At 34.8% G+C, this 19,893-nt stretch overlaps 1 protein-coding gene across 3 annotated transcripts in view; it reads left to right on the top strand.

Annotated features, from left to right (window-relative positions):
* Nucleotides 1-19,893, top strand: part of LOC122001977 — a 110,218-nt gene that overhangs the window by 35,856 nt on the left and 54,469 nt on the right. For 2 of the 3 annotated variants that reach the window (XM_042556976.1, XM_042556975.1), the window contains exons 16-19: nucleotides 5,155-5,231; nucleotides 5,336-5,390; nucleotides 5,487-5,535; nucleotides 10,820-10,957. In XM_042556976.1, coding sequence (XP_042412910.1) covers nucleotides 5,155-5,231; nucleotides 5,336-5,390; nucleotides 5,487-5,535; nucleotides 10,820-10,957 — 319 coding nt within the window. The remainder of the gene's footprint in view (nucleotides 1-5,154; nucleotides 5,232-5,335; nucleotides 5,391-5,486; nucleotides 5,536-10,819; nucleotides 10,958-19,893) is intronic. The other variant, XM_042556977.1, reaches the window with a different exon arrangement.

Raw genomic sequence — 19,893 nt, 5'->3', positions numbered from 1 at the left:
GAGAAAGAGGAAGATTAAAGAAGACTTAGTTAACAATGATAAAATAGGATAAAATTCATTTAAATATAGATGAGGATAAAATAAAGGATTAAACTCAATGACGTAGGACAATCTATATAGCTTAGTGGGATAAAGGTTTGGTTATTATTGTTGTACTCAACCCCTCTTGACATTCTAAAATTGAGATAGTGTTGTTATTTTTTATTTTGTAGTTGTCTCCATGTAAGATAATATCAAAATGGTAGAATTCCAGATGGGAAAAAAATTAAAGTTAACTATGCACTTATTTATATTTTTATTTATCTCTTTTCTCCTTCCACCTCCAATTTACTACCAACACCATACATCGGAACGTTGATACTATACAATATCATTCTAGTTAAAGACTGAAACATTGGCACAACTTGAGATTTGAACCTTAGTCTCCACTATACTTTTTTCCTTTGAGTCTAGTCACACCTACCACACATGCTGCCTAGAACTTATTGTGGTTGCCCGATCCTTATCTCCTAGTCTCAAAACAACTGAAGTGATTAGTTCATATATCAACAAGATTAGCTTATGGCTTGATCTAGCAAACCCTTTTTCAGAAAAGGAAACTAAGAATGCCAAAAAAATTTGAAAGGAAAGGAGGAAATTTCAAAAACAAAGGATCTAGAAAAAAGGAAATTAGAGTGAAATAAAGAGAGATTACAACAACAACCAAACCCTATCCCACTAGGTGAGGTCAGCTATATGGATCCTTCTAGGCTATTAAGCTTTATCCTTACTATATTATCATTTATATTTAAATAAATTTTATCTTATTTTATTATTGCTAATCAAGTTTTTTTGTCTTCCTCGTTTGATATGCATATTTGTCATAGTTTCACATTATTTAACTGGAGCATTTATTGGTCTTTTAAGTACATATCCTTACCATTTTAAATTTGTCTGTCGGAGTGTATTCTATTCCACACATCCACAACATCCAAATTTCTGCAATTCTCATTCTTTCCTCATGTACTCAAGTCATAATTCAATATTTAGCTCCATATAATATAGTAGGTCTAACCGTCATTTTGTAGAACTTTAAGTCATAGAACACCCGACATTTTCCTCCATTTCAACCATCTTGCTTGTATTTTATGTAAGACAATTCTCTCAATTCCTTCATCCTTTTGTAAAAATGAACCTAAATACTTAAAGCTCTCAGTTCAGATAACTCGTCATCTCCTATCCTATCAATTGTCTTATTACATCTAATATCGCTAAACTTAAATTTCATATATTCTTTTTTATTCTACTAAGCATAAAACCTTTCGCTTCTAGTGTTTCCCGCCTGTTTAATATTTACTCTTTCACGTGTCTCATCCAATAAAATAATATTATCTACAAACAATATGCACCACGGTATTGTGTATTGGACGTGTCCAAAGAGTTCGTCCATGATAGTGTAAAAAGAAGAGACTTAAAACTGATCTTTGATATAATCCTATCTTTATGGGAAATATTTCTGTTTATCCACTCTTATCATTACATATCTTTAATTAGTTCAATATATACTACTCTAACACTTCTTTTTTCTAGAATTTTCCATATAATTTCTCTTGTGATTTTATCATAAGTTTTTTCTAGGTCAACGAAAGAAGGGGAGCCTTGGTGCAGCGGTAAAGTTGTTGCTTTGTGACCAAAAGGTCACGGGTTCGAATCCTGGAAACAACCTCACGCAAAAAGCAAGGTAAGGTTGCGTACAATGGATCCTTTTCCGGGACCCCACATGGCTGGAGCTTCGTGCACCGGGCTACCTTTTCTTTTTCTAAGTCAATGAATATCATTTTTAGATCTTATTTTTGTTCTCGATGTTTTTTAATTAGTTATCCGAGAAGATGTATAATTTCTATTGTTAACCTTTGACTTAAGATCGTTGTGATCTCCTTAATTTTTTTATTACTCTTTTCCAAAGTTTCTTGATATGATTCATTAGTTTAATACCCCTATAGTTTACGTAATTTTGTACGTCTCCTCCCTTCTTTTATAAGGGAATTAGAGTACTTACCCTCCATTGATTAGATATTTTTTCGTTTGGTTAAATAACATTGTAAGTCATTCAATACCTTATTTTACTATACACTTCCATATCTCTATCAGAATATCATTTAGTCCAATTACTTTTTCATTTTACATCTCATCTAATGCTTGTTATACTTTTGAAGTTTGAATTCTACGATAAAAATTTAAATTTCTGTACTCATTTAATCTACTTAAATTACCTAGGTCACTTCAACCTTTATTAAAAAGTTGATAAAAATACTTCTTCCACCACTCTTTTATTTCCTTATCATTTCTAGTACCTTATTACATTTATCTTTAATACATCTTATTTGGATATGATGTCTTACTCTTTCTCGCTTTAGCTATTCTATAAATATTTCTTTCCCCTTTTGTATCTAATTTTTTATATAAACATTCAAACGTTTTATTCTTAGCTACATTCATTACTTTTTTAGCCTCTTTCTTAGCTATTGTATATTTTTTCAAGTTTTCATCATTTTACAAGTATATAATAACTTAAAGGTTGTTTGTTTTTTCTTCACTTTCTCCTATACTTTCTCATTCCACCACTAATATTCTTTACTAGATGCCCTGGTGGTGCACATCCCTTTAACTCATCAAGTACACTCTTGACTATTATTTTCAACTTTGATACCATCTTATCCATTAGAGTTGTTGTATATTTCTCCTAATATTTGTACTCCTACTGTCTCTTTAAATATATTTTGCTTCCCATCCAACTTCCACCACTTAATTATAAGAGTCGTGCATATTTTACTTATACTATGTCTGAGGCATATATCTAACACTACTAACTTACGTTGGGTAGTTAAGTTTTCTCCAAAGATAACCTTGCAATATTTAAAATCTTTCTAGCCTTCTTTACTTTTTCTTAAAAAAACGTGTTAGCTAATATAAGGTCATATTCTATAGCAAAATTTAATATGGTTTTTCCTTTTTTATTTCTTGTTCTAAACCAATAACCCTCATGCACTCTATCATATTCCTTATTTTTCACATGCCCATTTAGATCTCCTATTAAAATCATTTCATTTGACATAATATTTTGTAATAACTCATCTAGATTGTCCCAACACTTGATTTGACTTCTTCATCTAATCCTACTTGAGGTGCATATATGCGAATTACTTTAATAGTTCTTTCGCCACTACTATCTTGAGAGTTATAATCCTACCCCCTTTCTAAACTTCATCCTTTAATGAACTATCTAAATAATACCTATTCCATTTCATGTTTTACTCATTCCTGTGTAAAACTCGAGTTCTCTATCATTTTTACCTTCTCTTTTACCCATTTTATCTCTTGTACACACAAAATACTAACTTCTCCAAATCATTCTATTTACCACCTCCATTGCTTTATCAGTGAGCGGTTCTCTATTTCATGTTTCAAATCTTAGACTACTAATTTTTCTATAATATTTGTTCTTATGCAACCTATGTATGATAACTCTTGCATATTTAATACTACTTTCAAGTTCTCATAGAGATATAGCGGTGCTTACTCATACGTTATAGTCGGACCTATAATGTGAATGCTTGCATATTTAAACTATACCAGGTCCTTACCGAGATGCTACAGTTGGACCTTGCAATGCATTCCTTTGGGGGAATGACCGAACACACAATAGTTTAATGGATCCATTCATTGAATATTTAACTAAATTCAATGTCTGGGGCGCTGGCTGACAATCTAACACAATCCTCACTCTTTCTCATCCAAGCTTGGGATCGACCATGGCGTGCTTGAAAGAAAAGAGAGATTAATTAGCAGGAAAAAAAAAATCAAGAGAAGGAAAAGGTGATGGATCCTTTTTTTTTTTGAATTGCTAAATTGTATATCACCATCTCTTGTGTACCTTGTCCGCAAGATTTGGTGTGCATGATTTAAGATGGGATTGGTTATTATCTATTATTTGTTTCTTATCTCTCGGAGTATCCTCATGACCTTTCTTCCTTTTTAAATAAGAGTTTGAAATCCTAATTCCATTAAAGTATGCAAGACATTCATTAGTCTTCTGTTTATTGTAACTTTGAAAAGATAGATTAACTTAAGCTTTTCTTCCAGTATCCTCGTTATCTTGAGTAGTTGTCAGATTTTACATATCCATAATATCTTTGTCTCTCAGATTAATATTAAACTGTCTCTCTGCCAATATTAGCTTGTCCCAAGGATCAATGCTTAATTCCTGATCAATCTGAAACTCTACACAACCTCTCATAAATTGTCATCCTCATGAACTTCTGAATCATTCAGTATCTTCAATTTGTGGGGAATCATGGGATAAGATTATATCAAAAGATTGCCATCAACTTTGTTTTGTTGATGATCTTTCTCTTGAAGATGTTATCCGCTTCAATCTAGCTGTTGTACTATCGTGTCTTCATTTTTGTCTAGTTTTTTAGTTAGTCTTTTCTTTGAGATCTCTTTTGGTTTATGTAACAAGTTGAATATACATAGCACCTATACTCCAACTTGAGCACCCCCCTGGGTACCTGCCAGAGGTGTTGCCACATAAAGCTTGGGTTGAATCCAGGTGAGTGCATGCTCCTGGGGCGAAGTACCCTCTCTGCTAGATGGTTGCTCGGTACCATGGTTTACCACCCTGTCACAATGTGGGGTCAGAGTGACACAATGTGGGGTTAGAGTGACGGGGCACTTGGGCACTTGGGGTGAGCATTATCACTTTTTTACCACATATACTCCAACTTGAGCAGGGAAATTTAGGATTATCTAAGTAAAGCCATTGATTACGTGTGGGTTTAGTCCTAGGTAAGTATTTTAGTTATAGGAGTTTATTTTGAGGCCTATAAATATAATGGAATAATTATCTTTCAAAAGAATAGTATTTTATTCCTTTCAACTTTACTATATTTTCTGAGACATTTGATGATCCTTATCTATCACTAGCAAAATCTTTCAAATCCATGTTGTTTTTTGTCTTTTATTTATTTTCCAAGGAAACATTTTTCATCTTCACACTTAGATCCCTTCAAGTTGGTGGTTTAAATTACATTTGAAAGTCCTGATTACTGATTTCTCCATGATTTGGAGTGCATTATGACTGCTATCTACTAAGCTGTTGTATTTTTCTCGTAGCTGAAGACAAGGGTCTGAATTTGGTGGATGCACCAGTATCTGGCGGTGTTAAGAGAGCAGCAGATGGAACACTAACGGTTAAACCTAGCCTTTGTGTTGAATGATTTTCTTAATGTTATGCATATGAAAAAAAAATACAAAACATATTTGCTTATTGCCATTATTTCTCTTAAACCTCTAGATAATGACTTCAGGCACTGATGAAGCTCTTTTATGTGCTGGATCTATACTCTCTGGTAATATACTTGAGTTGGTCATTAATGCTGTGAACATTTTTTTCAATTGCAATATATAAACACAGGATGCAGTAACCTAACATCCATGTCTAACAGTGCTTAGTGAGAAGCTCTATGTCATCAAAGGTGGATGTGGAGCCGCAAGGTAAACATTCTCTCCCGAAATAATTAGAAAGTTATTGTCACAGTATATATATATATATATATATATATATATATATATATATATATATTGAGTATATTCTTCAATACTATGAGTATTTTATCATTTCACACTAACCTATTTATTGATGCAATTTCATAGATGAAGTTCAGAAATGATAAATTTTGTCCACTACAAGCTATATTGCTGGAGTGTGAAAAGAGCGACACGTTTTGTTAACAGTATTTTTAAAATATATTTCTTATAATTTTTCTGTTTCCTTTCAGCCTCTCTCCTATTTTAATTTTTCCTTCTCTTTTTCCTCCCTACTTGTCACCTGAGTTATAATAGCAATAGTTTCTTTGGTTGGCTGCTCCAAGCAGGCACCTTCTTGAGTATCTCTCATTTTTCCCTTTGGCGATAACCTTATTGTCTTATCTTTGAACTACCGACACATTGACAAGTATAAAGGTGAAGAATATACAAGAGCAAAAATTATAAGAGTTCCTCTACTTCTTAAATCATCAAAGGACACCTAAAACTTATTTTTTCCCAAATTACCCTTTATAATAGAATTGATTATCTTTATCGTTTCTAATTTTTTTAAATCATTTATAAAATTTATTAAAAAATATAAATTTAAACTTCTATTTTTGTTGACATGATTACTTTTTTTTTGCAAAATTAAAATTTATGGATGAATTTAGTAGATATTATAAAATTATTTCTTGATAAATTTAGCTGCAACTTTTTTTACTTTTATGGTTGCAATTATTTTTCTATCATGTTAGGTATTTTATAAAAATATAAATCATTTTTTTGAATAAATTTATATTTATATTTATACCGACATGATTTTTTTATATTTTAAATACTTTATAAAATTATTTTATTATATATTTAAAATTAATATACTTTTTTATTCAATTCTTGTATTTTATAAAATTAAGATTTATTCTACTAATTAGATGAGTTTGTATTTTTTTTATGAATCAAATTAGACAAGCAAAGGTAATTTGGGAACAATTTAGGCTTAGGGTGTCTTTTGATAAAAATAAAGCTCTTTTGCCCTATAAGTTTGCCCATATATAATTATAAGGCTAATTGAAATGGGGACCTGAGTATTAGTGCCTGCTGCTTATTTTGAGATTTGCAGAAAGATATATATTCTATAGATATTATATCATCTATACAGAAGTGGAGAGCCTTCGGGAGATATTAAGCTTTAGTGAAAGGTTCATCAAGTATGCATTGGGTGATATTGAGGACAAATATGGGATGTGAGGAACAACTTGAATTTGTTATTTGATTGTAATAAAACCAACCCTTGATGTGTTAGTCATGGTATAAAATACTATCGTGTCAATCGACACCTGTGAAATTTACTATTCCGCCCGCTAACTAACACGGAGTTGAGAACTCTTGGCGGCCTTATGAGGTCAGCAACGTTGTTTTTTTAATATATATATATATATATATATATATATATATATATATATATATATATAGATAAAATTTTCATTTCTATTTTTTTTAGAAAGTTAATTCCAATTCCTTTTCCTCTCTTAATTTTTTCCTCAAGTAAAAAAAGAGAAAAAACTTTTTTACCTTAATTTTTCTTTCATTTGTAAGTCCACGAGATAAACAAAAATACACATTTTTAAAGGATGATTATTTTCTTTCCTTCATTTGCTCATGGCATGAATAGAGAAAAAAAATTCTTTAAGATAAAGGAAATAAATTGTTAAGAAAAATTAGATATAATATCTATCTTTATAAAATATACTATTATGAACTAGATTATTGAATATATCAATTTGCTTTAATTTTAAATTTATCAAAATAAATGCAAATTAAATTAAATTTAAATCTACTTCATCATGTCATGTTTATTTGGTGACTTCAGCTAACCCAACTCAATAAGGATCAAGCATTTTATTAGTTAATATCAAAACTTGAACTCAACATTTAACATCTTAAATATAAATCAATAATGAGCATCTATAATAATCAAATATTACTAAAAATATTTTTAATTAATATATTTATATTTAAAATGTATTAAAATTGTATTGACATGATACAATACCATACCGAAACCGTACATAAACTTGAACTTTAGCACAACTCAAAATTTAAAACCTTGGTGTCACTTGTTGTTCAACAAAGTTTCTGACGCTTGACACGAGGAAGCCTAACTTGAATCCATATTGTGCATGAGGATGACATAGATATAGAGAACATCTTAGTCCATATGCAGGAGAGTAAAGGGTGTAAAAAAAACAGAGTTGAAGAAAGGAAGGGAGGAGCGAGAGGAAGGGAAGGAAAGCGTTGTGAATTTTATACTGATAAATTGGCCATTTTTAATTATATAATCTTGAATGGGTATCCTAATCTACTTTTCTTTAGGCTATGTTCATTACGTTCTTTTATGTTCATTGCATCCTAAGGTTGTTTAACAGTCAAGAATTGCAGAGTAATTATTATATCAAGACTAAATTTCATAAGATAGGATTGCATATGGTGATATTTATTTTGCGTATTTATCCTGTTAATTAAATATTGACTTCTAAGTTTGCCAGATAAAAGTAGCCTATCAATGTATTGACTAATCCTTTTAGTAGCATCACGAGAGATCAGTGATCACCCTATCAACTTTAACATCTCTAATAATAACACGACGACTTATTTTACACTAGGATTGAGGGGACTGCTTACAAAAGTAAGGAGCTTATTTTCCTCTTTGGCTACCTTGTTAATTGAACAATATCTTCTCTATTTTTCCATGTGTGAGTTAAGTTACAGTGAAGAATTGAAAAATTCTTAACTCTAGGCAGCCCCTTCTAGGTCCTTACATGTTTACAATATCTTCTCTATTTTTCCTGGGGTCGAAACTCAGTGCGTCTAAGCATGCCTTGGTCACTGCACTAATGGCTAGTAGCCACCCGTGATTTACCTCCTCCGTGTTGACCTAAGGACTGGTTGGCGGGGGCGCTGGGGGCGAGCAAATCGCCTTTTGCCACATTACATGTTTTACAATATCAATAATCAAATCCTAGCATGTTATCAATATATTTGAACCACTCAACATGGTTCAAAGATATCACAAAATCCTAACATGTTATCAATATATTTGATTCTAAATCCTACTAAAGATTTAGTTAGCAATCTAGTTGATCATTTGGACTCATGCTGGAACGATCACCTTATTTTGTTTCTTTTTTTTGACAAAATAACAATCTATCTCCATAAGTTTTGTTCTCATGAAAAAAATTTGATTAGTGATACTGAGCATGTAGTTTGAATATCACAATATAGTTTTATTTGTTCAGCAGATGCACTGTCTAATTGGGTCATTAATTTTTTCACCAAGACAAATCCGCATTCAACAAGAGTCATAGCTAGGGTGGCAAAATTTGACATGACCTATTACACTACTAGGCTCAAACCAATTGAGGTAAAAAAGTATAAATGTATATATATACTTAATTCATATTAATAATAATCTATATAAATTATAAATATATAATCTAATATAAATATAATTACAAATAAATTATAATATATAATCATATGGATTATGCTTTCAAGCTTGTGCATGATTATTTGAATTAATAAATTATTTCTTTGTAAAGTTTTAAGTTTAAGTCATCTCATTCAACCCATTAGACTCATTTAATTAATAGGAAATGACCTCTTGATAACCGTCTTACTCATTTAATTAAATGGGTTGAGTTGGTTCAACCTCTTAATAACACGAGGATCCTTATGATCTTCAAACTTAATTAATTAAATGGCCTTAAATGGTTGAGTCGGGTTTCATCTGCGGTAACATGACCCGTTTTGACCGTCTAACTCATTTAATTAAATGACCTTAAAGCACTTGGATCAACTTGTTGAATAATTTTTACTTGTGTATTATATAGGTCAGGTTGGGTTTGTATTAAATGTGTCATGAGCAAAAATTTAAATTCTATTCTACTGATTGGCACAGTGAGCCATTTCATTATGCTTGTTGACTTGTATGCAAAATAGCTCGAAACAATGAAACTTGTTACAAAGCTTTTGCGAGACTATGATGAAGCTGATCATGTGATGCTTCCATGACACAATGTTAAGAGTTCCCCTAAGCACATGACCCTTCTGTGGCAATGGCAAGGCAGTGCGAGTCAGCGAGATGCAAAGGTTTGGGATCAAGATTCATAATTCTCTTCTTCATTCTTCAATCTTTTTCTTCCTCTCCTCCTTGATTCCTTCCACCTTGCTAGTACCTCTGACAATGAGTGTCATCATTGTCGGCATGCACTGGCAAATTTCATTCTAGCCAATGACCAAAACACCAAGTCAAAATGAGATTTTAAACTTTGGGGCGGTCAATGAGATATGACTTGTTTATAGCTGGTTGACTCAAATTGCTACATTTAGCTATAACCCTATATTTTATCTCTACCCTTTGATCTTGCCACTATAATTTGTTTTTCTTAGATATTAGATTCTTTCTAAGAGAAAGACTACTCAATGTTGATGGTCTATCAGTTGGAAAACTACTCAATCAACTACCCTATAAATCAACATATCCTTGACTGAAATATAGGAAACCCATTATTTGGGACATTCTTAAGGATTTTAAAGAACTGTCAGAGTTCTCTTGAGGATCCAAATATGAAGACTCAAAAAATTAGTTTATCACACAGCAAATATGAGGCTATGTAATAGGAAATCTTTTCAATTTATAAAATTAGTGGTATTTCCTTGGATTGGATACTGACTTTCGTTATTATTAATATGACATTTGGATATGTTGGAGTGTCAATATGCCTAGCACCTAGGATGCAAACTCCTTTAAGCGTAACATTTTTTTTTATTGTGGGATCTAAATGACTTCTGCTGAATGAGCAATCCATTTTGCCTAGAAGCATTTTATCATCTAAATTCTTCATTTATAACTACTTATAAGATGCACTTTGCCTTGCAATTTTTTCCATGTCATCACCTATAATGATAATTTCATCTATCTAAACAATCACGAATAATCTCATATACTCATTCACTGCTGATGACACCAAACAAGGCTGAATTTGCTCATTCATACTGGAGATTAATTCAGTTCAACCCATCCAGAGACGCTTTAAATTGACATGATTTTTAGCTACCCTGTTAACAAAAGAATGCCTTCTCTTATTTTCTGAAAGGTGACTTGTTATCTTGATGCATGCTATAATTACTCTTAATCATCTTCCAAGATTTTAGTATTTAGGAGCTTATTTGCTTTCGTATTTTTGTTCAGTTCAGTAAAAATGGTTAATCAGTTGCTTGCTGGGGTTCACATTGCTGCTGCCGCTGAAGCAATGGCCTTTAGTGCACGTCTTGGATTAAAAACCAGAGAACTATTTGAGCTTATTCAACACACAGGAGGATTTTCATGGTCTGTCCTCATTCTATTTTTTTTTTCTTGTACTGAATATTTGATTTATTATGCAGTACATTTTGAGTAAAATAATTATGGATAGAGCTCTTCTTGCTGGCACTATTTTACAATGTGGGCTAGCTAATTGTCCACTTCACTTTTCCTGTACTAAATAGTTCCCAAGTAATTAGCCAATTGAAATTATTTTTATTTGCTGGCATGCCTTAAATTCTATATGTAAACTGATTTGGAAAAGGTTCAGAGTTTCTGGAGTTGCCTTTTCTTATTGAAGTTGAATGGAATGATTAGATGTTCAGTCATAGACATGGCCAAAATTCCCATGCAAAATCATGAACTTCATTGATATAGAGCTAATTATACCCATTCCCAATCAATCCACACCTATATCCAATTAGCAGCACAAGTTTTGACCAAAGACAGCGTTATCATGCTGATACAGAGCTAATGATACCCATTGCAAATCAATCCACAACTATATCCATCAGCATCACAAGTTTTAACCAAAAGCAAGAAAATCATGCTAAACTCTAGGTATTAAAAAACTGATCGGAAGGATAATGTGATTGTTGAGAATAGGGGGATTATTTCTCAATAAATCTTAGGTATCCTTCTTTATATTAATACTGATATAAAATAGGGGAAAATCAAAATGATGCCCCTTATTATTGTTTTTGCCAAAAGGGTGTCCCTCCTTTCCCAAAAAACATCAAAACAACAACTCACCATATCTCTCATCCCAAAATACCCAAATTTCAGTGCCATTATAGTCATTCAAGGTTCTAAAATTCATTAGGCGCTAGTTGGGCGGCAGACTAGCGCCTAGAGCTTAGGCAGATTCCTCGGTATCCCTTGATTTATGTGGACATATGCAAAATCATATAAAATACTAATTGAAAGATTTACTAATTGAAACGATTTACTAATTGAAAGATACTTCACATTGCCCAAAATCATATAAAATACTAAATGACAGTGAATAAATACTATGAAAGAAGAAGAAGACGAAGAAAGAGAAACAACGAAAGTATCACTTAACCGGCGACAACATCTAAACCCTAGCAAAATTTCAAAAAAGAAAAAAAAAAGGGAGAAACAACAAAATGCACTCACCGACGATCTCTTCAACGAAGGTGGAGAAAGAGAGGCAGAAATGGGAGGAACAATCACTGCCGAAGCTCGATCGCTCTTTCTCTCTCTGGCTGGCAGCGGAAGTGATGAGAAGGAGACGCTGTGGAGAGAAGTTCTTCCACCGCTGCTGTAGAGAGGTCGAGAGGAGAAGTGTTGTCATTGTTGTCGTTGCTGCGGAGTGGAGAAACAGTGTCGCTGCGGAGAGGAGAAACAACATTTTTTTTGTCCACATTTTTTTTTCACTGAAGTGGCATCTAAACCCTAGTAGTGCCTGAGCGCCGAACCCCGCCCACGCAAATCAGGCACCTGGGCGCCGAACAGTTCGGCGCCTAGGCGGCTACGCCACCTAGGCTGGCCGCCTGGGTGGTTTTCGGGTCGGCGGGCGGCCGCCTAGCGCCTAGGCGGCCACTTAGGCCGAATTTTCGGACAAAGTAGTAATTACAGCATAGTTGCTACAACATAGTACAAAATTACTCAAACTTAGTCAAACTTACTGCACATAAAGCATTGTTGTACCAAAATATTCTTTATCAACTTAGTCAAACTTGCTTTAAAATGGTTGTAGCAACTATGATGACTACAACAAGTAATTTTGATCAATTTGAAGCGATTTTGATTACTTTCAAGCAATTTTAACAAAGTTGTCCAAGAGTATTTTGATATAGTGGTGCTCTATGTATAGTAATTTTGAATAAGTTGAGTCGGTTTACTTTAATAAGTTATATCATCTTTAGCTGTAGTTGCTACACGTTGGAACAACTATGCTCTAGCTGCTAAAACAACCCTGGAATAAAGATATTGTCAAGATGAGAAAATATGTTGGAGCTCTATTTTGATGTTTTTTGAAAAGTGGCGCCCTTTTGATGAAAATGATAATTAGGGGTGCCTTTTTTATTTTTACCCTATAGAACATCATAAATGAACCCTTACTATACACATATTTACAAATGAGTCCAATTATATGATAGTCCTATAGAGACTTAGCTTGTTACAAATGTATTCAACTCAAGGTCTCTAACAATTTAGTCAAATAATCAACTCAAACTAATTCCAATATATTGTAGGAACTTAGCTTGTTATAAATGGATTCAACTCTAGGGACTTTAACGATTCATTACGCAAATTTACTAATTCATCATTAGAATTAACAAAGGAGGTGATGATATCATTATATTGCACTTCTCTTGAATCAAATGATAATCAATATAGTGATCTTTATATCTTTTGTCCTCTCATGAAAAATTTGATTTTAGGCTATATATATCACAACTTGATTCTCAGTTTCATCACCTCCATAGGAGTGTATCTAGCACAATCAAATGTTTAATCCTTAGGAGCTCATATATAGCTAAAGACATATCCTGTATTCTGTCTTTGTACTCAACTTTACCACCACTATTTATTTCTTTCTCTTCCAGTAAGAAAATACGGTTACCTTCTAGTATAATACAATAGCATGTTGTAGATCACTTATCTGTCGGAGCACCTATCCAATCTGCATTAGATATTTAGATCACCCTATGATCTAGAAAGGATGCCAATCATGGAATAAGATACCTTTCCCTATAACACCCTTAGGTAACATGCGATCCTTGTAGTTTGTTATTCAATGTTCATGACATGGGTTCTTTAGAAATTGGCTAATCACACTAGCAACACATGAGATGTCTGATAACTATAATAGTCATTTTCCTATTACCTTCTATGTTTATTTGGATCAGCTAACGACTCCCCTTTCCTGGTACTGCTCTGACATTATGATTCTTGGGGGAGTATCCATAGGTTTATTGCCAATCGTGTTAGCCTCCTCAAGCATATACAATACATATTTGCGCTGTAATATATACAAATCTTTTTCTGATGAGCAACCTCCATACGAAACAACGCTTAATATTATTAAGCTATTTAGTTTGAACATGTGGACAAATATATCCTTTTAATTTTTAATTCTAATGGTGTCGCCAATCGCGAATAATGTTAATATCGTCCACATGGACAATAAGAATAATAAGTTTCTAAAACTATGAAGCAAGGTAGAACACTTTGATAATAGCACACATTTGGTCATGTCATACTAAATAAGAGTTGAGCTAAACTTCTCAAACCAAGTTCTTGAAGATTGTTTCAGTTTGTACAAACACTTCATCAGCTTACACACCATACCTTTCTCCCTTTGAGCAACAACTCTTGGAGGTTGCTCTAAATAAACCTCCTCTAAAAGATTACCTTGAAAGAAAGACATTTTTGATATCAAGCTAATGGAGCAATGAAAGACAACAACTATGGAGAGACAAAGGTAGATTGAAGTTATTTTAGCATGGGAGAGAACGTATTATGGTGGCGAACAACATAAATCTTGGTAATCCTTGACCGCTAGGCTAACTTTAATTTGTTCAACAATACCATTTGGTGAATATTTAATTGAGAAAACTCATTTGCCACCCATGGTAAACTTTATCATAGCCTGCCGCCAACTTAGATACGAAAGTGTCTATGAGACATTTCTAGGAATTGTGTATAAGAATAAAGAAGACACAATGACATGTCATCTAAGATGCTTAGAATATAAAATAATAAAGTGGATGATAAGTGGAACACTTACATACTTAGGTGTACCTTTGCAAAATGTAAATAGGGGGATCTGATGGATGATGCTTGATGACTATCGATTGGAGAGCAATAGTCTTGGGGAGGTGCGAAGCGTTTCCATGAAATAGTCATTAATAATGCACCCGCATTGGAGGTGCCTTGAGGGGCCATAGTAGTAAAGGGTGGTCACCAGTTGGATTAGAAAGGACAATAGAGTAGGAATAGGCAGAACTTCTTGAACAGACTTAGTAGATATAATGAAGAGGGAGAACAAGGATCTCAAAAATGTCACATCAGGAGAGATAAAAGTATGACATGTGTTAGTGGAACAACAACAATAACCTTTTTCAAATCAATAATAATTCAAGAAAATTTATTTGATGGACTATGAAGATAACTTATCATGGTAAGGGACACAAGGGAGCAAAGGAAGTACATCCATAGACTTGTGTTGGTAGAGAATAATATCATATTGTAGAAAAAGAATAGTGAAAGGAATTTGACCATGAAGAGTGGAGGATAGCATAAGGATAATGAGATAATATGCAGTAAGAATAACATGTAGAAAGAAGAGAGACATATTGGAGTAAAGTCTAAGCAGTCTTCAAAAGATGTTGGTTTTTTCATTTTTGTTACACCATTTTACTGGGGCATGGGTCTATATGAACATGAGGATTGATAATTGAAAAGAGAGACAAAAATAATTGAAAAGAGAGAGATAAGTATTCCCTAATATTGACAATGGTACACACTTGGTGCCAAATTGGTTTTAATTTCATCATAAGAGGAGTAGAAGATAGAAAAGCGTTCAAAACAAACTTTCATTAGAAAGCATCAGAAATTCAGAATATTTGAGAATAATCATCAATAATTGAAAACATCATTTTAGAAGTGACAAAATATTAGAAACCAAAGGTAGAGATGTCTTGTACTGTGAACATATGAATGAACTAGAGCAGGTGATGCATGATGCAGAAGCAGCTTTATGAGTTTGCTGAGACCTTAAGTGACATGATTCACATTTAAGGGTTGAAGATTTTGATAGTTTTGAGTCATCTACCTCATGTTTTAGAGCAAGATGGATGAGCAAGACGAATGAATTAGGAGGGGTGAATGAAGGTGTAGCTAAGAGAGCCACATACAATGCCGACTCATCAAGTTGTAAAACCTGCAAACTTATGCCCAAAACTAATTACCTTTCCTGTACTTAAATCCTAAATGGAAACTTGTAACGACCCGCCTTCTACTGACTAGGCTGTAAGGCGAATCGCTACAGTTAATGCTAAACTACACTGTGCGGAAAACTGATCTAATTTGAGTTTTTGCTAATTATCTGATTAATGTTAACTCTGACACTAACATTCCGGGTGTACCTTGGAGTTGTACACATGCTAGGGGAGGTATTTACAACTGGTAACACCCTCCGGATCGATTCACAGACCGATCTGCTGATACTGGTACGGTTACAAGACCCTGGATCGGTCGGCTGTCCGATCCCGAAGCTACATCGCTTCTGTCCCCAGCTGGATCGGTCTACCGACCGACCCAGGAGTGTCCTGATCGGTCGGCGCGACCGATCCAGGTATGTCTGGATCGGTCGGCTGACCGATCCAGGCACTTGGAAATCGGGGGCTCGCTACTGTGTTGTACTGGATCGGTCGGCTGACCGATCCAGGTACCTGGAAATCCGGGGACTCGCTACTGTATTGTACTGGATCGGTCGACTGACCGATCCAGTGACACAGCCAGGCCCTGATCGGTCGGGAGACCGATCAGAGTCTGATTTCACCCGGGGAACTCTGATTTCAGCACTTTGACGTGCCAAAACCCCACATAACATCTAACTAATGCATCATAAACTAGTCTAACAACATGTAATACATTCTAACGACATAAACTAGTAATCTAACTTAACATATGACATAGTTTAGGAATTCATGGCAACACACAACTAAAAGTGCCTAGAACATGAAAACCAAAACCAATAATAAAATGCTAAAGTAAATGCTAAAGAGTCAAATGCTCAATTTGCTACGTCCCCTAAGGACCTTTGATTCCAGTTCCATACACACACATCCTCATCTGCATTGACCTCCAGCCTCCACTGCTAGTCCACTTTTCCTTTACCTTTATCTGCAGTATAAGAAAAGTAGTATCTGTAAGCTAACAAGCTTAGTAAGAAACCATCTACCTCACAAAAACATGTGACGATGCAATATGATTTTTAAAGCATGCTATTTGAAATAATCTGACTAGGCTAAACATATAAACATGGCATGTGATCATACAAGCATAGCAATCAAGAACTGAACATGAGCTATCATAATGTGTAAGCAAGGAAGAGCTAAACTGAAGCTAACTGAATTCAAACTCAACTAACATAACTGATTTTTATGAGTTTTGAAAACTAATACATAGTAAGTGAAAATACATAATCATGCTGTTTGGGCCCGGCAACTGTACTTGCTGTGCGCGCATCCCTGACTAGACCCGGGTTTGCAAGTCCCGAATTTAGTAGGGTTAACTAGGTTATCTAAACCTAGGGACGACTGTGGGAGTCCAACCCAATGGATATCTGATCCAGTACAGTGCCACTGAAAATAAAATACTGAAATAGCTAATACTTGCTTATTCTATTGTTTCTAGGTTATCTGAACCTAGAGCTAGGTTATCTAAACCTAGAGGCGACTGTGGGAGCCCACCCATTGGATATCTGATCCATATAAGCTGTAATAAACTGAGAATACTGAATAGATACTTCTAATGTATCTAACTAAGCTGTTGGAGATGCATATGGTGCATTTTACTAAACTAGCTATTTTATCGAACACTTAGTGTGCCCTAACTCTCCTCTCTATTAGGGAGACCACCTCTAGGCACCCGACAACGTCTAACCTCCTATCTGAAGAGGGAAAGCGTGTCCGGCCCATCTAGAGGTGTTCAACTACATCCCTAATCTGCGAAGAGAATTAAATACACCCTAGACATCGATAAAAAATTTGCATACATCCTAACTAAATCATAAAAACTCAATCGGAAGCTATTATACTGCAGGTGAGGGGTTTCTTACCTCCTATTCGTAATTTCTTACGATTCTAATCGCTAGAACTCCGGTGGAGATGATCTTCTCGACGATCCGCTCACGTCTTCGCGTTCCTCTCGCGGAGAAGAACCTTTTTCGTGTTGGAGTCGTCGCCGGAAGATGACCCGATGGTCCTTGGGCTTGGGCGCCGAGAGAGGAGGAGGAGGAGGTGTGGGCGGCGGTGAAGTTTTGGAAGAGGAATAGGTCACGGTGAAAATAAAACCAAATAACTCTTCACCCTATTAATCTTCCTATTTAAATCAAGTGATTAATTCGGCCAACCCAACTATAAATATTCCTGATTCCCTTTCCTTTCAGCACGGCCCTGCTGGGTTCAACTGGTTACTAACATTATCCCGAAACCATAGGTCTCGGGTTCGATTCCCGCCTAAGCTATTTTGCGGTTCTAATTATTTTTGCTACTTCCGATACTCGGAAAATTCCGGAAAAATATCTAAAAATTCCAGAAAAATCGTAGAATAATTCTAAAATAAATTCGGGAATTTTTTCGGGCTTTACAAAACTGAAATAGCATTAAAGGTGATAGAACAATTTAATGATCTATTGAGTCTAACAATAGACAATAGGTTCAATGGAAACCTAGAAAAATAAAACGCAGAAGATTACAACATTAGTGATAAGGAAGCATCTCCATTACATTTAACTGATAGTGAAACATTTTGACTTTATGAGATCCATAGGTCATGCAAATGGTGGGAGAATAGCAAAAGAGGATATGTCACCATAGATATGTTCAACGGCCCTTGAATATTGGATTCAAGGAGATGACCTAGAGGCACATGATAGACAAACAGTAGAAACACCTCCATTAGCCAGATAAGGTGATGAGCTAGGAGAAAACACTGATAATAGCTTAGAGCCTAAAGATCTTTAAGTATTCTTTCACTGGAACAAAAACCATGGAACATAACTGAGCTGTTGAGGGAGTATCTGAATGAGCTACAGCGAGCGATGGATGACCAAAAGGGGCTTATCATGATGAAATTGTCCTCCAGATTGACTTCCTCCAACCCACTGTTGACCTCCTTGAAAATCTGACATTTCAAACTGGTGAATTTTCACTCGATTGTTGGTCTCACATGCTTTTGTTGTGACCAGTTCATGAGAAGAGCACTTGATTGGACTTTAAAATTATGCTACAGGCCCACAAAGAATTGGGTTGGAAATCTTGGCTGGAAATCTGAAATTACTGGATCTGGACTTGCTAGACATTCTTCAAGCTATTTCTGAATCTGAACTTGCTAGACATGCTTCAACCCACTGCTTGGGCTTGGGATGTGTCCGTCCTAAACAGGAAAGAGAACCTTGCTGTTGTGGGTTGGGCTCAAGAGTGGCAGCTGAAATTGTGTTCAACCACCAATATTGTCAATTTGATGAACTGATAACAATGAAGAAGATCCAGAATCAGAACATGGCTAGCATTTAATGATCAAATGAGCTTGTGATGACTGCGAGATGAGGTGCCTGCTGCAATGGAGAACAAGGTGTTGAATAAGTTGATGGAGAATTTGTTGTGTTGTGGATTGGTACTGGTTGATTGAGAATTTTCTTCTCTTGGCCTGAAGATGGGCCGCAGAAAGATTTCCTGGCCAAGTTATGCTTTAGGACAATAGGAAACGTAAGTCACCAAAGATTGAGATAAGTCTGAGATGAGAAATCAGTAGATAAGTCAGGGATTCGGGTGTGCATAGTGGACCCAGAAAACGAGATGCAATTGCAAACCTCAAGAGAGAGAGAGTTGGCTTGTGCACATGACTTGGTTCCAACGTTGATGCACATGGGTGACAAACTCAAACAGAGAAAGGTCAAGGAAGAGACACTAGTGGGTGGGGCTTCCATGGATACCCAGAGATTGTGATCATACAGATGATCAGCATGATGGTCCTAATCTGCATTGAGAAGTCATGTGGAGGTCGGAGAGAATAGGGGTGACTTTGATACCAAGTTGAGGTCAGGGACAATTCTTCCTCAATTAATCGTGGGTAAATACTCTTCTACCCACATATACATATTATTGCAAATATGAAATATTACAAATAGGTCTAATTAGTCCATGACACTTATTACTGTAACTGATCTGATCCAAAATGTTCATTTAAGAATCATAACTGCC

This window comes from Zingiber officinale, chromosome 7A (genome assembly GCF_018446385.1).
Source record: "Zingiber officinale cultivar Zhangliang chromosome 7A, Zo_v1.1, whole genome shotgun sequence".
Lineage (NCBI taxonomy): Eukaryota > Viridiplantae > Streptophyta > Magnoliopsida > Zingiberales > Zingiberaceae > Zingiber > Zingiber officinale.
The sequence above is the reverse complement of the archived record's forward strand: the minus strand, read 5'-3'. Positions and strand labels throughout refer to the sequence as shown.